The 18,298-nt window shown below is 53.9% G+C and overlaps 1 protein-coding gene across 3 annotated transcripts in view; it reads left to right on the forward strand.

Annotated features, from left to right (window-relative positions):
- Chid1 (chitinase domain containing 1) overlaps positions 1-17,238 on the forward strand; it is a 36,197-nt gene extending 18,959 nt beyond the window's left edge. For all 3 annotated transcript variants that reach the window (XM_020182149.2, XM_074051401.1, XM_074051395.1), the window contains 5 exons: positions 6,249-6,350; positions 6,964-7,119; positions 16,534-16,614; positions 16,787-16,829; positions 17,058-17,238. In XM_020182149.2, the coding sequence (XP_020037738.1) occupies positions 6,249-6,350; positions 6,964-7,119; positions 16,534-16,614; positions 16,787-16,829; positions 17,058-17,156 (481 nt within the window). In that variant the 3' untranslated portion in view covers positions 17,157-17,238. The remainder of the gene's footprint in view (positions 1-6,248; positions 6,351-6,963; positions 7,120-16,533; positions 16,615-16,786; positions 16,830-17,057) is intronic.
- Positions 17,239-18,298: the final 1,060 nt, after the last annotated feature.

Below are 18,298 nucleotides of genomic sequence, written 5' to 3' on the forward strand. Positions count from 1 at the left end.
TCCCATCTTGCAGTGTCATTATATTCCCTCTCTCTTGGGAAAGAGACATGAGGAGCACCCCATCGTAGTCCCTAGTGAGCATAGGCCAGAGTGAAAAGTGTCCAGCCATCTGTGCTGACCACTTGGTGTCAGGGGTAGAGCTGGGGCTGGTCAAGGATGAGTGGGCACTTGCCCTGCTTGCGGACACCTGCATGGGGCCCTTCTGAGACCCGGGCACTGACTGTGATGTAATTTTGTTTTCTTTTCCTCCCTCCTTCCTCAGTTTTCTTTCCTCAGGAATGAATTTAGAGCATGAGGTTTTGGGCATGAACAGTAATTTTTGTTTATTGGAAGTCATGCAGTGTCTAATCTGTTGATGAGCTGTTCTTGTGTCTCTCAACCCTGTAAATCCCCCTTGTGTCATCAGAACAAAAGAGACTGAGACAGCTTAGTGGCCAGGCCCTCTAGGGTGTCAGAGTGGGGGTGTGGGAGGGATGGGCTGTCGAGGGGTGGTTCTGACAGCAGCCTCTGCACTGCCTGTCTTCCTCAAAGGTAGGAGGGGGCTTCTGGGGACAGAGCCAGGTAGGTGGAGGCAGAGAAGGCTGTGGGATGGGCCCAGTGGCATCTCCTGCCTTCCACTGATGGCCACCATACTAGCAGGTTGTTCTGTCTGGACAGTATTGACTATGATCCTAATTATTTTGTTCTGACCCTTTAAGAAAGTAGATATCCCGGCCTGCAGAACAGGGTGGTGGAGGCAGTGAAGGGCTGCATAAGTGGCCCTATAGGAGTGACACCAGGTCACACCACCTGCTTGTTGTGTGTTGGCACGTTGTACTAAAGATGTGTTGTGGAGCCACATAGGCCAGTAGGACCATCCCTTCCTGCTTAGGGACCTCATGGAGATACGTCCTGGGTAGAGTCATGGGAAAGTCCATGGTTTATGTGCCATGTTCTCTGACTGCTGGGAATCCAACCTGGATTTATGGCTGCCCCTACCCGAACCTCAAGGTGTAAAGCTAGCTCTGCCCGAGCACAAGCCTGTGAGGCCCACAGGGGGCCAGGCACAATCAGGCCATGGATGTGTTGGGAGGCTACATGTCTGATGGCAACATGGGAAGCAGGGGACCCAGAAAGCTAGATGCCTGGGAATACTGTGGTGGGTATTAGCAAAGGGTCAGACTCGGGGGCAGGCCCCCACAAAATAAAAGTTGTTTCTAAAGAGCCGCCATTGAGACCCAGTAAAGGGGGTAAGGTTCGGGAGGTCATGCGGCCTCGTTCCCGGGCCCGGTGAGAAAGCAGGACCTGCTGTACTAGCAGGTAGTAACATCCACGTGTCGGATGCCACAGGATCAGGTGGAGATGCTCAACCTTATCAGTAGGGAAGAAGAGAATGGAGCCCCGGGAGTTACCAGTTTATACAACCAGGCTGAGTTGGGATTAACCAGATGCCATGGAGGGTTGGCATCCAGGGTACCCTGGACTGTGTGCAGAGGACCACATGGGGCCACCTTGGAGGATGGAGGGGTCTGTGCCTGGAGTGAAACAGAGTGGAGCCACAGAACAGTCAATATGAACCTTGGCCACTCACTGCACCGCAGCACATTCAGACACACAGAGCCTTCATGGGTGTGACGTGGACAGTCTTTCCAGAGAGGAACAAATTGGGGCAGGAACCTCACCTAGTGTGGTCCGCTGACTTGTGCAGAACTTGATAAAGCTCTCTGACATGCATCTGCTGTTTGTCTTAGCTCAACTGCCATAACAGAATATCATAGATAGGGTGGCTTAAACAGCAGGCAGGCGTTTATCTTCTCTGTTCCAGAGGCTATAAGTCAGATCAGAGTGCCAGCAGAGCAGTTTTAGTAGTGCCCCTCCCTGGGAGCAGGAAGTGCCTCCTCATGTGTTTTGTGGTAGAGAGCCCCTGGAGTACTAATCCCATCAATCCTCATGACCTCATCTAACCCTAACTGCTGCCCAGAGGCTCCATCTTCAAATCCCATCACATGGGGGTCAGGGTTTAGGGACACAGGCTGGCAGAGTGGCTCAAGTGGTAGAACACCTAACTAATAAGCACAAGGCCTTAAGTTCAAACCCCAGCACTACCAAAGTAAAAAAAGAAAGGATTTAGGGACACAAATGTCCTGCCAATGGTGGTACTTAATACAGTTAACATTTGAGAAAAGCCTCCATTTATGGGAGGGAGCCCCTTGGGGCCAGTTGGCAGGAGCCCTTACCCCTCAGGAGGTCTGCTGTGGCTGCCTGTTCTGTGCAGCACTGGGTCCTTTCCTCAGTGTGACCTCCAGGTCTGTCCCCTGCCACACCATACTGCAGATGCCCCTGCTGGACAGAAAAGCCAAAGGAAGGCCACTCTATAAACTCCAAGCTGACTGCCTTCTATTTCTTTGCCCATGAGCCTGCACTAAGGTTCAGGTAGCAGAGAGAAGCAGGCTCAAGAGCTGCTTGGCCTGTACCTCAGGCTCCCACAGGAGCAAGGGATCCTTCTGCTGGCTGGATCCTTCCCTTGTAGCCTTGGTTCACCTGTGAGTGCTGAGCCTCCTCCAACCTGGGGCACTACTACTCCCGGAATCTGTACTCAGGAAGAGATGGGGACACCTAGGGGTGGGGACAATGTGCTGTTCAGAGGGCTAGGCTGTGACAGCCACTGAGCCACAGAACAGGGTCTGTCTTTTCTTCCTGAAGACATCTGCTGCCTTGGCATGTTCTAGGAGAGGCAGCTCCTTCAGGGTCCATGGACTCACCCCCATATACTCACCTGCCTTCCTCCAGCTGGGCTTGCATCTCACTGGGAGTGGTACAGAGCCTCTGACCCTTCCATCCCCATTCTTAGGGGCTTCTCACATCCCTGCCCTCAGCCATCATCCTGTCTTCCCATCCCCACCTATCCTGCTCAGCCCAATCAACATCACAGTGACCTAGTGAGGACAACTGCCATGGCAGCCCCGCCTAGAGCAGCTGAAGGTGACAACAGGGATCAGGCCAGCCCTGGAGGGGATAAGTCTGAAGGTTGGGTGGCAGCAAACAGCACTGGACACTGGAGCCAACTGGCCCTAGTCAGGAACAGGAGGTCCTCTGGCCTGACCTGTACCTCTGAGTGGGTGGGTGGGGTTGGATCAGCAGTCTTTTGGCCCAGGAAGTACAGCTGGTGGGGAGAGCCCCACCATTGGCCCTGAGAGCCCAATGGACAGGGCCTGAATTTGCCTAGAGGAGAGCAGTGTCAGACCTGATTACGCTGGGTGCAGTTCCCTAGGGCTCCTGGTCTGGACTGGTGTGGTTTACCAGGGAAGTGGTTCCCCTGGAACCCTTCAGGCAGGATTCATAAACTGTGTCCCCAGGCCAGGTATAAATGTCACTACAGATTTGTCCTCTCATCAGGACGGACCTACTTTCTCCATGGTGGGTCCAAGGGGTGCAGTGATGCTGCTTTAAGTACACCGGGACAGGTGTGCACTTTCCCAGCATCGCAAGGGGGCTTCCTTTGTTGTCCTTCCAGATCCCTGTATAGGGCTTTGCCAGGCGCAGCTCCTTTTCTCAGAGCCTTCCTGCCCAGGACTCCCACCACACACCTGACGAGCCTCCTGGTTCCCAGGAGCTACTCCAACCCTGACAGAGCAGGGAAACACACAACAGGAGACCCTGGTAGATTGGAGGTCCCAGGGTTGAAGAGGATGGAGGAGAGAAACTGCCCTGAGGACCTAGGCAAGATTCAGGGCATGGGCTTCAAGCAGGCAGTCAGGCTATAGGTCTCTCAATGGACCCTGGTGGGCCATAGGCATTCATTGATGGCCTACAGGGAGGCACCCAGAATTCCCCAGCACAAGGAGGTCTTTCCTTTTCTGCTAGAGAAAGGCAGATAGGAACCAGAAACACCGTCGAAAACATCCTTATCCATACCTACCCTAGAGCTAACAGGTTACCATCTGTCATGTTTGCTTCAGCTCTGTCTTCCCCCATAAAAAAAAGGAAGTTTTAAAAAGAAAGCTGAAGTCCCTGTCCTGTCCCCTCCTCATGTATGAACCCACTTGGACTGTGCATGTGTCTACAGCCAAGCATCACCTGTGGATCCCATGTCATTCAGGTTTATCCTACAGCCCAGGTCTCTATCTGAGGCTGTCCTTTGCCCAGGTTATAAGCCTCAGTGTAGAGTGGTTTTTGGGCTACAGCTTGGCACCATCTGCCAGGCAAGTGAGGCAACCCCAGGAAACACTGACCTGATGGATCTTGGAAAGGAAGGAGCCAGTGCCCAAGGGAAGGGCTGCTGTACAGAGACAGCAGAGGGGCCAGGCAGACAGAATGGGCACCTAGATTTTAGATGTCTGACAGTGGCTCACAGTAAGCAGGGACACCGTTCATCAGAATAGACCCTGAGTAGGCTTGGGTGCTGGTGACCCTAGGGGCCTATGGTGCAGACCTGGGGGGATGATTCTGGAGTAGATCTGTCACTCTCTGGGTGATCCCAGCCTTCTGCAATGGTGCATCGCACTGACCTTGCCCCGTGGGGGGCTCAGTACCAGGTCTCCATACCATTCTTCCTGCATGCCCATTACTTGCAGCTTGAACACAGCTTCAGAGACATCCAGGTCCCCTCCTTCCACCCATCCATTGCTCTAGTCTGAATGTTTGTGTTCCATGTGCCACAACAGCTCAGGTGAGGCATAAGAGTGATGTGGCCACTGCTGCCCTTCTTGTGTTCACCATCCTAAACTGGGCTTTTTTTTTTTTTTTTTTTATGGTGGTACTGGGGTTTGAACTCAGGGCTTTGCACTTGCAAAGCAGATGCTCTACCACTTGAGCCACACCTCTAATCCATTTTGCTCTGCTTATTTTGAGATGGGATCTCACAAACTATGTACCCAGACTGGCCTTGAATCATGATCCTCCTAATCTCAGCCTCCCAAGTAGCTAGGATTATAGACATGAGCCACCAGCACCAAGCAACTGTGAGCTTCTTGACAGCAGATTGTGAAAGGGTCAGGGGACTTCCTAAGATGCCATCCCCCACCCCTTGGCCATCGTCAGATTGTCTGTTCCAAGAAATATCAGCCAATAAAAATGAGACCTCCTGCTGCACCTGAGCAGATGTGAATGGAAGTGTCTGTTTATGGAAGGTGGTCAAGGTCCTCCAGAGGCCACCTCTTGTCCCTTGTTGGAGCTGGTGTGAGCTGTAACTGTTGGCCAGCCTCCTCATTGATACTGGCCCTTGTGCTGCCAGGACCCCTGGGGATCTCCTGAAGGTGTCTCTGTATTTGTCTGACCCCTGCCAATTGGACAGAGAAAATGTCAGTGATCAAATGCCCCCTGGGAGCCCTGGGATACCTCAGTGACACAGACAGGATGATGAGGGCCCCCAGCTGTTCAGCTATGATCTCCACCTTCCTTCATGAGCCATGGAATTCAGAAACAATAGGGCCTGGCAGGGCTAGGAGCCAGTAAGCATTTATGAATTCCTGAGGGGCCATCCCATCTGGGGACAGGTGAGCCATGTGGAAATTCCAGGAGCCAAGAGGCCATTTCTGGAGCTGAGGCCTGGAGGGTTCTGGGGAGTCCTAGTTCAAGCCATGGTCTCCCTTCTGCAAGGGCTGCAGCAGGGCCCATCCAGAGAGTAACTCCCTGAGCCCATCCCAGTACTCAGGGGTGGCCATATCTAAGGTCCTCTTGGGGCCTAGTGAGACCACTCTTGGGGCTTAGGGTACCTGGACACTGGATTCTGGCTTGTATAGGACACAGCAGCCTACCACTCTCCACTGAGAAGAAGGGTTCTGTCTCTGCTGTCATTGAGAGAGGAGTGGAGGGCCCAGGATTTGGCTGAGTTAGGAACTGCTGCAGGTGGGGCTGATGGACCCAGGAGGGTAGGCATCCCTTACTTTTGGTGCTCTGGGGGCAGTAGGAGCCTCCATGAGGCTGGCCTGACCCACTGGTGGAATGGTCTTGGAGTTGGGCTGAGTCCCATGTATACTGTGCAATTCCTGCCCCTCTCCCTAAGAGAACCCCCTCCCCATGGCAAAGAGAGAGGGACACCTTTGGTTGGCCTCAGCCCCCACTCTACCTCCTGGAGTGTGACTCCAGCTAAGTGGCAGTCTGTCCATATCCCCAAGGGAAAGTGACCCAAGGTTCCCCCAGAAGAAACAAAAGAGTGTGGGCCGGGAGCCCCCCAGCCAGCTTGTTATGACCCTGGGTCCAGAGTGGCGAGGGAGGGGCCGGCAGGCCGTGTGTGGTAGCATGATGTGGGCATGCTTTTCTTGTCATAGGACTGACCAGCTGGGCATGTTCACGAACAAGGAGTTTGAACAACTGGCTCCTGTGCTAGATGGCTTCAGCCTCATGACCTATGACTACTCTACATCACAGCAGTAAGTGTGGGATTATGAGGCACTGGGAGTGTCCAGGGGGTTCAGACCAACACACTGGCCTCCCACTTAGACACCCTTTTGCTCATGGGCTCTGCGACTCAGCTCACTCAGATAGATGGTCACCTTCTCTGGACCTGGACACCTCCTGGTGAAGATGGTTGGTGCTATGTCTGCCCCGTGCTCAGGAGAGGTTGTCTTTGGGGGGAGTGGGGAACAGGAGGCCTGCCTGGAGTGGAGCCATGTCACCAGGGGCATAGGCATGGTGTCTGTGCTGCCTCTGTCCTCAGTCTGTGAGCCATGTTGCTCCCAGCGATGCAGACACAGGCAGGTATCCAGCAGGAAGTACAGCAAGACTGAGTCTGTTGACCCCTCCTCTACCTGCAAAGTACCTTGCCCCATGTGGGGAACCCATGGGTTCCAGCAGAAGGTGCCTGGGCCACTTTACTGACAGCATTCTATAAAAGATGAGTCATTTCTGGTTCTTCCAACTCTAGAAAGACACTGGCTGCAGCATAGAGGGAGAATAGGCCCAAGTGGGCGGCCTGGAGGACTGAATTGGGGTCAGCAGGCTTTTTGCCTGCTGTTGAGACCCACTCTCCCTGTCATCCCGCAGGCCTGGCCCCAATGCACCACTGTCCTGGGTTCGGGCCTGTGTCCAGGTCCTGGACCCCAAGTCCCAGTGGCGGAGCAGGATCCTTCTGGGGCTGAACTTCTATGGCATGGATTATGCAGCCTCCAAGGAAGCCCGTGAGCCCGTCATTGGGGCTAGGTAAGCCCAAGGTCCCCCGTCACTGGGGCTAGGTAAGCCCAAGGTCCCCCGTCACTGGGGCTAGGTAAGCCCAAGGTCCCCCGTCACTGGGGCTAGGTAAGCCCAAGGTCCCCCGTCACTGGGGCTAGGTAAGCCCAAGGTCCCCGTCACTGGGGCTAGGTAAGCCCAAGGTCCCCCGTCATTGGGGCTAGGTAGGCCCAAGGTCCCCCGTCATTGGGGCTAGGTAGGCCCAAGGTCCCCCGTCATTGGGGCTAGGTAAGCCCAAGGTCCCCCGTCATTGGGGCTAGGTAAGCCCAAGGTCCCCTGTCATTGGGGCTAGGTAAGCCCAAGGTCCCCTGTCATGCTCCAGATGTCACAGGTGTGGGACTGTCGCTCCCCAAGAGGGGAAAAACAGCTGGAGTTGGAGAGGTTGCAGGGACAGAGATGTGGAATGGGTAGAAAGCCCCCATCCTGCATCGGTGCTTGCTCCATTCCAGCTTCCTTAGGGTGGCCACCTCTCCACAGTGCTAATTTGATAGCCAAGGGCTGCAGCTGAGGTGCTGCCCCTGAGCACAGCAGTCCTGCTGTTGGGCTTGGGAGTATGTGTGAAAGCTGGGTGCTGCTGGCTAGGCTTGACATAGCTGGGCTCAAAGTTCCTCTGGTCAGCACCTGAAGCACCTGGACCCAGCCAGGACCTGCTCCTTTTGGTCACCATCATTTTCTATGTCCAAGAGACTCCTCCAACATCTCTGGCTGTATGGTTTTGCTCGTGTGAAACCTTCCAGCTTGGTTGTGCTTTGTTTCTGGAAGTATCTCTGTTGGGTGTGGGGTCCAGAATTTTGGTCTGTGCTTGAAAGTATTGTCTCACCTTCTCCCTGTACTTTTCCTCCATTGCAAGCTTCAGTGCTTACCGCTGAGCTTGAGCAGTTCCATCAGGACGCATCTCAAGGTTTCTTGTCTGTATCCATTGAGCTCCCATGGATCTGTGCACTCACTTTTTGTCAGATTGGGAAAGTTTTTGGTGGTTTCTCCATCTCTGTCTTCCCTCCTCCCTTCCTCCACTCCCTTAGGGACTGTGAATGCATGAATGGTAGCTCTGTGTAATGGCCCGGTGGCTCCAGGACATGCATTTTTCCTGCTTCTTGGTTTCTCAGCTTTCTGTTGCTGTCTTCAAAGCTCATCTCTTCTGCCGTATCCAGTCTGCCGCCTATCAGGCTGTAGTTCTCATGTCTAGAGGTCTGTCCTGTGTCTGCTAAACCTTTACACATGTGGATTCAGCTCTCTTGACTGCTTAATGTCCTCAACTGTTCATCCTTACCTGTGGGTTGGTTCCAGTCAGTTTCCCCTCCGTGACTTTTCCCTCAGTGGGGGGCCTGTGGTACAGCTCCCAAGTATCTGGTACTCTTGGATTGGATGCTGGATGTTGCAAATTTTACTATTGGACACTGGATATTTTATTATTCTTACAGATCTTGGATCTTTATTCCAGGTGCAGTTAAGTTGCTTAGAAGCTGTTTGAACCATCCACTTTCCTAGTGGTCCTTTCCAGGGAAGATAGTGTTTAGACACCCAGATGTAGGTGCCACTGCTCACCGGGCTCAGCTTTTGTTTTTCTGGAAATCTCTGCAGGAGTCCTAGGCCCGTTCTCTGCAGAGGGTACAGCTGCACATTTCCCAAGGCAGGCGAGTAAAGGCCAGGCTGTCTGCACTGAGTGCTGATGTTCTGGCCAGACTCTGTCTCTGGGTTTCCTTCTGGTTTGGCCCTGGGAGAGGAGCAGAGCTTCTGGAATCACAGTCAGTAGAGGAGTTGGGGTACTTCTCTCTGGTGCCCCTAGCTGCTCTTGCTTTGAGGAGAAATGTTTATCAAGGCCTAGACTACCCCTGACTCGTCTGTCCCTCCATTGGTCCCTTGAGGATGAATAGCCACACCTGCTGATTTGTAGCAAGTTGGTGAGAAGTCACCTCACAGCTATGTCATGTGGTTAGAGACAGGTAGGATACAGACATGGGTCTGCTGCCTAGGTGGGGATTCCTCCTGCTCCACCCATGGCCCCTCAGGATCAACCTGGATTGAGATGGGGCACAGATCAGCTGCTGGGATGTAAACTGCCATGTCCCTTTAGTACAGAGGACAGTATCTAGTCACCCTGCCCTGCCCCCATCTGTCTTCCCGCTTGGCACTGCTTCATGTGGTGTGTGTGCTTTACCCTGCCCCCACAGCCATATCTGATACTGGGACTCCTGGGAAGGTTCTGGAAGTATTTCTGGAATCCCCTCTGTGCCCCCTTGGTACATCCCTGTTACAGTACCTGGCTCAGGAGTGACAGGTAGAGCAGCATCCAGAGCTTGCAGCTGGCCCTGGCCTCTTCTGGAAGCCTGGCCATGACACCTGCTGACACAACATCAGCCGGAGTAGGATGGCATTCTCTGACTGAGGAGGGAGAGTTACCCAGTCCATAGCCACCTGTGCAGAGCAAGCTGTCCCACTGTGGGCCAGCCGTGGGCTCTGGTTTACCCAGGCCTCTGGTGGGGCCTTTAAAAGGGAGAAGATAGGACTAGAGTTGTGGCCCAAATGGTAGAGCACCTTCCTTGCAAGTGCAGAGTGCTGAGTTCAAACCCCAGTACCACCAAAAAAAAAAAAGAGATGTTGGCCTTGTGTTGCCATTTGCATTTGTCTCACACCTGTAATCCAGCTACTTAGGAGGCAGAAATCAGGAGAATCATGGCTCGAAGCCACACTGGGCAAACAGTTGGCCTATCTCGAAAAATACCTTCACAAAAAAAGGGCTGGTGGAGTGGCTCAAGGTGTAGGCCTTGAGTGTTCAAACCCCAGTACTAAAAAAAAGTTTACAGGACAGCATGAGAAACCCCACAGCCACACTAGAACTCACCACCATCTGCCCCATGGTGGCTGAAGGATTTCAGCCAGCCCCAGCCCCCAGAGCTCCAGGCACCATCTGAGCCAGTGACAGAGTGAGGTGTCCTCCATGCTTGTCCTCGATGTCCCCAACACGAGACTTTGGGCGCTGTGAGCGTCTCTGGCCTTCACTGACTAGCTCTGAGACCTCGGTACAGCTGCCTCTGCTGGGACAGGTGGCAAATCAGGCCTGCAACATGTACTACAAGGACCCCTCAAGCTCTTCTGTCTCCATGGGAGGAGGACAGAGAGCTGTGGGGGTTTTAGTTGGAATTACTACTAGATCCCATACTCAGAGCAAGAGTGCCTGCCTTGCAAGCATGAAGGGAAGTTCAAACTTCAGTACCACCAAAAAATAAAACAAAAAAATCCCAATCCCAAAGTGTGCGAGGTCATTTAACCCTCTAAAGCCATGAATATTTGGCCCATGTTTGGTTGGTTTGTTTTTTGGCCTAGGCAGGCATTTTGTTTGTTTGTTTGTTTTTACCACTTGAGCCATGTCTCCAACCCTTTTTGCCTTGGTTATTTTGGGGATAAGGTTGAACGTTTTTCCCAGGCAAGCCTGGACTGTGATTCTCCTATTTATGCTTCCCATGTAGCTGGGATGCCAGGTGCACACCACTATGCCTAGCTAGTGGTTGAGATGGGGTCTTGTTAATTTTCCTGGGTTGGCCTTGAACATCAGTCATTCAGATTCTTCCCAAGTAGCTGGAATTACTGGTTTTGCTGTTCACAGGGCAGGATTGGGCATGACCCTGCCATCAGCCCTTCCTCCAGGAGAAGACCCGGGCCTGGAGTAGACAAAAATCTCAACAGTGCCCCCAGCAGCCCTCGGGCCGGGGCGGGGGGGCAGGGAACATCAGGGGATCCCTAGAAGGGCTTCTCTCTCTGCATACTCCTGAGCCCAGAACTGGGCCCTGGTAGGAGCAGCCAGGGCTGCTTTTTTACAGGGGCTCCCCATAACTGGGGCCCTGGTGCACCAGAGCAGCATTCACTCACTACAGTCACTCGTCCTCACAGGCCTGCATGTGGTGCAGTTCTGTATGACAGGTCTCACCAGCAAGCACTAGTTCCAGCTGCAGTGTTTTGTCAAGCAAGGTTAGAGCTCTGCGGCACTGCCTTCAGTTACGCTGCATCATAGGTAAACATGGTCAGTTGGAGGTAGCAGTGCAGCAGGCTCATAGGTGCTTCCTTGCCTGGTGGCTTTGCTCAGCATCAGTCTTCAGGTGTGAGTGGGCACACTGTGAGAACTGCACCCCCACTGAGCACCTCTGCTTTGCTTCAGGGGCTGCCAGGCCCACACCCTTGCCCAACACCCTCCAATGACAAGCAAGCATTTGACATCCAGTGGTGATCCTATTCCTTTCTTCTCAGGGCTCAGAGTGAGACTGCATGGGATGGGGGAGCCTGTCACAGCAGAGGCACAAAGCTTGATTTCTTCCAGCATGGGTCACGGAACATGACCTCTCCCCTTTGAGGCCCAGTCCTTCTGATGGAGGTGAATCCAGACAGGAGAAGTAACATCAAGACTCAAGACAGCAGAAATGTTGGGGCCCAGCTGTAGGCCCATAATCGTACAGGCATCAAGGGGGAGGGACTGCCTTTGTGAGGGGCAAGGAAGGAATGGAAGGTGCATGTTGGCTCAGCGTCTAGCTACCCCCCAAACATAGCTCACCAGGATGCAGCCCCTCATACCAGTCACCATGGTGTCGCTGCTGATGGTCCCACCTGTGCAGGTAATGGCCAGGTATGCAATGCAGGTGAGCCTCATGGACACCAGGCTCCCTCCAGCTCTTTTGGAATGCAGCTGCCCTTATAGTGAGAGTCTGGGCAGCCTCTCTCAGGATGATCTGCTGACCCTATCTTAGCCTCCAGCATTAGGCCCTGGGCCCTTCCGGGAATGGGAGGAGATCAGTGGCCTCACCATCTGCTCAGCCATACACAGAGCCAAAACCATGTGGTGTGGGAGATTGGCCAGCTCACTCAGGCTGGTGGCCATGTTGTATTCATCCTCCACCAACCAGGCTGGCCATCTGTGCCTGACCCAGGATAGGGTCTGCAGCGTGGTATCTCTTATGACTATGGTCAGGCTCCTAGTGGAACCCTGGGGTGTCCTGGTCATCCCTGTCTTTAAAGCAGTCTAGGCAGCTGTGGCACATTCCCAGAAGAGGACCAAGTCCAGCTCAGGGAGTGGCTGGGTTCCCTCCATCACTAAGGTTCATGTCTTCCATGGATTTGTGAGACTGTGTCTGCCAAGCCACCACATTGAAAGGCTGCCCTGCTACTATTGTAGGCCAGGATGTCCCTCACTGCCCAGGGGCTCTGCCTGGCCTTAGCCAGGCCAAGGTGGAAAGCAATGACAGAAGGCTTTGCAAGCAGGAAGCCATGAGTTCAAACCTCAGTCCCACCAAAACAAACCCAAAAACACTTGGGGCTCCATCCCACTACAGAGGCCCTGTCTTCCCACGAAGATCTCCTCCCACAGGGTTCATGAGCTCTGGGCTGGTCCTCAGAGTGTCCCTATGGGGTGAGTTTCTCACAGAAGGAGAAACTGAGGTTCATGGTGTCTGTGCTTGTCCCTGTACTTACTGCAGCCAGATTGGTTAAGCATGGCACAGGGGCTCTTATGCCCCTCACCATATGGAAGCTATACCCAGGTGGCCCGTGTCCTCCCACTCCACTCACGCCTCCAAGACATGGAATCATTTCCTAGTGACAAGCCATTGCTGTGTTGTGATAAATCAAGTCCTGCTGGTCAGGAAGTGTGTGGGATCCTCAGGCACAGGCTGTTGATGTTCCCACACACAGTGATGCTGTAATTACCCCTTCATACATCTGAAAGTCAGTGAGGCCCAAGCTGCCAGTCAGTCAAGAGGGGACAACCCTGCTGGTGCTAATGGGCACCTCCACCCTGCCCTGCCTCCACCACATGACCCCACACACTACAAGTCCCTCTGTCCACATATCTGGTGACTGCTTTTGTCCTGTGGTGAGTGCAGCATAGATGCTGCACTTGAATTCAGGTGAGGCTTAGATGCGTGGTACTCACTCCCTGCCTATTCTACACGTGCCTCCCCTGTCCCAGCCAGCCAAGGGCCACCTCCCCAGATCCTTTCCTGCTCAATCTAAGCTGGCTTTGTACATGGATGTCCTGATGTCCTGAAACATCCTGGTCAAACCGTCTTGTGAAGTTTTTTGAGCAGCTGCTTGAGTAGATCCCAGGATAGAGAGTGCTTCCTCCCAGCTTGCGTGAATGTGCGGTGAGGATGGTTCACTCAAGGTCTCCCTTGAGCTGGCTCTCAGCTGAGGTGTCAAGTGAGGGCCACGTCTCTTGGCAGGTAACCAGTGCTCCCACTGGGCAGACGCCATGGGGCTGGACCCCAAGCAGGTCAGGGCAATGGAGAGGCCTGGTCTTCTGCCCTGCTGGGGTGTCCCCAGCCTATCTTCCATTGGTCCTGTCCTGGCAATGAGTCTAACTGTGGTCAGTCCTCAGGGGCTCTCTGGTTCAGTGTGATGGAGAAAGTTCCTTAGATCTGGCTCGACTAGGAAGGGTCAGGACCGCTGCTTCAGCTAGTATGTAGGATTGTAGCCTAGATCCATGTCACTTCTGCAGACCCCACCATGGGGGCTGGAGACCCTGCTGTGGGAGCATAAAGGCCCACTGTGGATGGATTTGGTCTGTGGATTTTCCCCTCCATGACCAGTTTTGTCCTTTGTCCTCTGCCTGTGGCCATGGCAGACTCCCTGAGCTCTGGCCAAGCCTTCCACCTGCCCATGCGTCCTGCTTTTCCCTTCATATGGAGTTCTTTTAAAACCAGAAGGTTTCCAAGCTGGTTTCTGTGGGGTCATATACCCTCAGGCCAAGGCGGCCCAAGAACATCTTTCTCCCTGTAAACATGTAGGACATCCTCTCTGCCTCTGGGTCTCTTAAGTTCCTGTGTAGCATGTCCAGATGAGTTTTCACATATGGTTCTGTCCAGCATCCCTGACCCTTCCAATGTGATATAATTACATACCAAAAAGTTCCCCATTTCAAAGCATGTGGTTCTGCGGCATTCGTGACGCTGTGCAACCCTCACTGCTTGTGAGGTTTCATTTCTCCAGAACATTTTTATCACCCCAAAAAGAAGCTTGTACCCTTTACTAGTCATGAGTCATTTCCCTCCCCTGACCTCTAACCTGTGTCATGTCCCTGTGGATTTGCCTGTTCTGGACATTGCACATAAATGGAATCACTCAGTCTGTGGCTGAGGCCTTTAATTTTAGTTTAGGGAAATACTTAGTCCTATTTTTCTTTCCTTTTTTAGAAAATTATTTTTATGTGAAGTTAATGGAATGCAGACATCATTGACATTTTTTTAATTCTCGCGGTGCTGGGGATCAAACTCAGGGTCTTGTGCATGCTAGGCAAGTGCTATACCACTGAACTACATCCCAGCCCTTTTTTCTTCAGACAGGATGTCACTATGTTGCCCAAGCTGGTCTCAACTCCTGGGCTCAAGTGATCCTCCTGCCTCAGACTCCCAAGTAGCTGGAATTACAGGTGTGTGTCATTGCACCAGCTTCTTTCTTTCTTTCTTTTCCTTTCCCCTGCCCCCAGCTCTAGGGATTGAACCCACAGCCTCTTGCTTGCTGGGTAAGTGCTCTCCCACTTGAACTACAACCCCAGCCTCACCAGCTTCTCATTTCTTAAATACTTACTATCCTGTCCTCTGGGCTTCCAGTGATGCCCATCACCAGTCCTGCCCCATCCTCTGGGCTTCTTTTTCCTCTGCCTTCTCTGTAAACCTTCCTTCCTCCTACACAGGCTCCCCTCCCCATTAGTGCATGTTTCCTGTCACCCTGCTTGCTGTGGCCTGCACCTACTCCCCCAAAAAGCATATGTGGCCATTACTGTAGCTCCTGGAAGCCTAGCCCACAGGTGGGGCATACTAGTCATGCTCCTAGGGGGTCCCACATGAACCCTAGAAGAGGCCCCAAGCCCAGGCCTTGGCTTCTGCAGTGCTTTTGGGGTGAGAAGGTTGCAGGGCAGGAAATTGTAAGCCCAGGCATCTGCCTTCCAGCCCTTCTGGGCATCTGCATGTCCACCTTGCAGCCCTCAATGGCTGTCATCTGTCTGCTGTGATCATCATGTGGGTAGGCCGAGGGACGAGAAGCTCAGGCAGCCTGTGCCTGTAGCCCCCCTCCTTGCTGGCCCCACACCAAGGTGGTAGCTGTACCCTGGCTCCTCAGAGCAGTCACACTCAGGCCGTTTACCTGACTCTCTTCTCTTCATCCCCAGGCCCTGTTTAGGGGAACAGTTCCTGAGGTCTGTGTTCAGGGGAGGCATAGGGTCCTGGTCACTGCCCTGGTCACATCTGCCAACCCCTTCTACATCACGTAAGCCCCCTCCCTGGACCTCGTGAGGGGCAGGACCCAGTGCTCTCAAGTATTCTGACCAAGGTTCCAGCCTTGGCTGCCCCCACCCCAAGGCTGCAAACCTTTTTTTTTCTCTTTTGGCTAGGGGGCACAAAGGCCCCAAGGAGGGAGGAGTGTGTGTGGCGAGAGCTCCCCACAGGCCCATGGACCACCTGCTCCGCAGCCTCTGCTCACGACCTGCATATCTCACACTACATCATCACTTTGAGTGATGTTTTAGTCAAGGTTAAAGCTGGTTGACAGGAGTCAGGCACCAGTGGCTTATGTCTGAGGTCCTAGCCACCGCCTGCTCCTTTCCTTCTCAGAACCCAGACTGCAGACTCTGAACCTTCTCCTGCCTCAGATTACAGTTCTAGATCCACTGTGTCCACTGTCCTCCCACGCAGATCCTGGTCCTGTCATTAACCAGGGAAAAGCCCTCTATCTGCAGCCTCCCAGCTGCAGACTAATGAGCTTCCACAATCACCCAAACCTTGTGGCTGTGATTTGAGATTACCTTGCTCGGGGATCTCAAATGTGCAGTGTGCTCAGGGTCCTCCACAAGTTACTGGAAGCCCCAGTCCTGGCTCCAGCACTGTGAGAGGAGCCTGTCATCTGTGCATGGAGGGGGGTCCTGGAGCCACTAGCTCCTGGTGCTGGGAAGGGCAGGTCTGCTGCAGCTCTGGGAATGGGGTAGCATATTTCACAAAGCAGGGAGGAAGGCCTGCCTCCAGAAGATCTGGAAACTACACCCACTGCCACAGCTGGGGCCTTCATTTGGGCAGGGCAGTGTGAGGCCTGGCTAGGTGGCTTCTCACCTGGGTTCTGGGCAGAGCAAGCTCAGTTCAGTGTGTTCAGACCCATGTGTGGCTCACCAGAGCAGAGTATCAAGAGGTCTCAGTGGGTGACTTCTCCAAAGAAAGCCTGTTGTTTCCTCAAATTCAGGACTCCTGTATAGCAGGGCCTCCTGTGGAACACAGGGTGGTGATAGTGCTCTGTAGACCTTTGGGGACAATAGATCCCTGGACCTTCTGTAATGGCTACAGCCTCCATAAGGGCTGGGAGTCAGGGAAGGGCTGAGAGGGTGTGGCCAGCTCCATGCCCACACCCTGGCCTCTCCAGGTACATCCAAATGCTGAAGGACCACAGGCCCCGTGTGGTGTGGGACAGCCAGGCCGAGGAGCACTTCTTTGAATACAAGAAGTGAGTGAGTGGTGTGCATGGGCCCTGAGGGGAGGGCAAACATGAGGAGGGGGGAAGTGGGGGAGAGGGCTTGGATCCAAGTCCCTATTCTTAACTGCTGCCTGTGGGTAGAAGGAGTGTAGCCCCATGGCTAGGCCAAAGCAAGAAATGGACAATTCCCCTTGTTCTGCAGGAACCGTGGCGGGAGGCACCTGGTCTTCTATCCAACTCTGAAGGTAGGTGCTGTGCCCTGGCTGCTGGCCATGGTGTTGGGGTGGGGGTGGCCATGTTGGTCATGTGCACAGTGGCACAGTGATGCAGTGGGCATCACTCCCTCCCCACAATGACCTTCATACTCTACAGAGGTCCAGGCTGCATTGCCCAGTGGCTTTACGACAGTTCCCAGACATATTGGGGGGTGGGGAGACAGGAGTAGGTGCCCACACTTTTGTCTGTGCACATAGTCCCTACAGGTGCGGCTGGAGCTGGCCAGGGAGCTGGGCGTCGGGGTCTCCATCTGGGAGTTGGGCCAGGGCCTGGACTACTTCTACGACCTGCTCTAGACTGGGCAGCGGCCCCCACGTGGATATGGACTTTTCTAAGCCATGGAGTACCTGGTGAAATACAGACCTCTGTTCTGTTTGCTGTGACGTGTCTGCTGTGGTCCTCAGTGTGGAGGGGAGGGCCACATGTACAAGGCTCCTGTCCTGGCAGAAGTCCTGGGATAAGAAATGTAACCCCTTTCACCTGCCACTGCTGTCTGCTTTGGACAAGGCAGGGCCAGGACCCTCAGCCCTCACCCAACCAGGGCAGCCTGGCTTAGGTCTTAGGCCTCTCTGGCTGCTTCACATGACCTGTTGGAAGATCTGACTGATTGTAGATCTGCCCACACCTGGAGTCCAGGGCCAGGCAGGGACAGCCCCTCCCTGTGACCCCAGAGCCTGATAAGGACAACACTGAGGGCCCACATCGTCACACCATGACCACCTGGACTACCACAGGCCCAGTGAAACCTGCAACAGGTCCTCACATGTCCCCCCAGAGCCTGGCATGACCGAGGAGTGTGGTCATGTTGGAAATTGGGGCTCAGAGCCAGCCCCACTTCCATGAAACTCTGACTAGACCACAACCCAGTCTGTTCAGTGGCTACAGGGTAGACACAGCAAGGGGCAGGACCTACTTACTGGCTAGCAGCAGGATCTGTAGGCTGTGTCTGGAAAAGGCAGCATCACCAGTGAGTGATGGGGTGCAGCCCCCCAGGGGCTAGGGCTGGAGAGTCTGTCACCCCTTGGCTGTAGTGACAGGCTGAGCCGATGCTGGGCAATGTCTGGGAATCTTGAGGCACAGGGCCAAGGGATGGCCAACTCTTGTTACTCCCTCCCCTCAACCCCATCCATGTCCCTTCCTTCCTTGCCCCTACCTTGTCACATGTCCCTGAGCCCCTGCCTCTCCTCTCCCTGTCCTGGGCAGCCTAAATACAATGCTCCCCCATCCTGCAGGACGCTACCTTGAGAATTTCTGTCCCTCATTCTGAGATTCTGGGGCTCCTGGGGTAGGGATTTTATCTACCATCCCGAGAAGGGAATGGGGGAGGATTCTAAGGGGGCAGGTGTTTGTCTGGGGATGAGGCCTGGCCCAACTCCAAGTAAGGCTGGCTGGGGCCCTTCCACTCTCTGAGGCTGTTTTGGGGGTGGGTGGGAGGTCC

This window comes from Castor canadensis, chromosome 1, assembly GCF_047511655.1.
Source record: "Castor canadensis chromosome 1, mCasCan1.hap1v2, whole genome shotgun sequence".
In the NCBI taxonomy this organism is placed as follows: domain Eukaryota; kingdom Metazoa; phylum Chordata; class Mammalia; order Rodentia; family Castoridae; genus Castor; species Castor canadensis.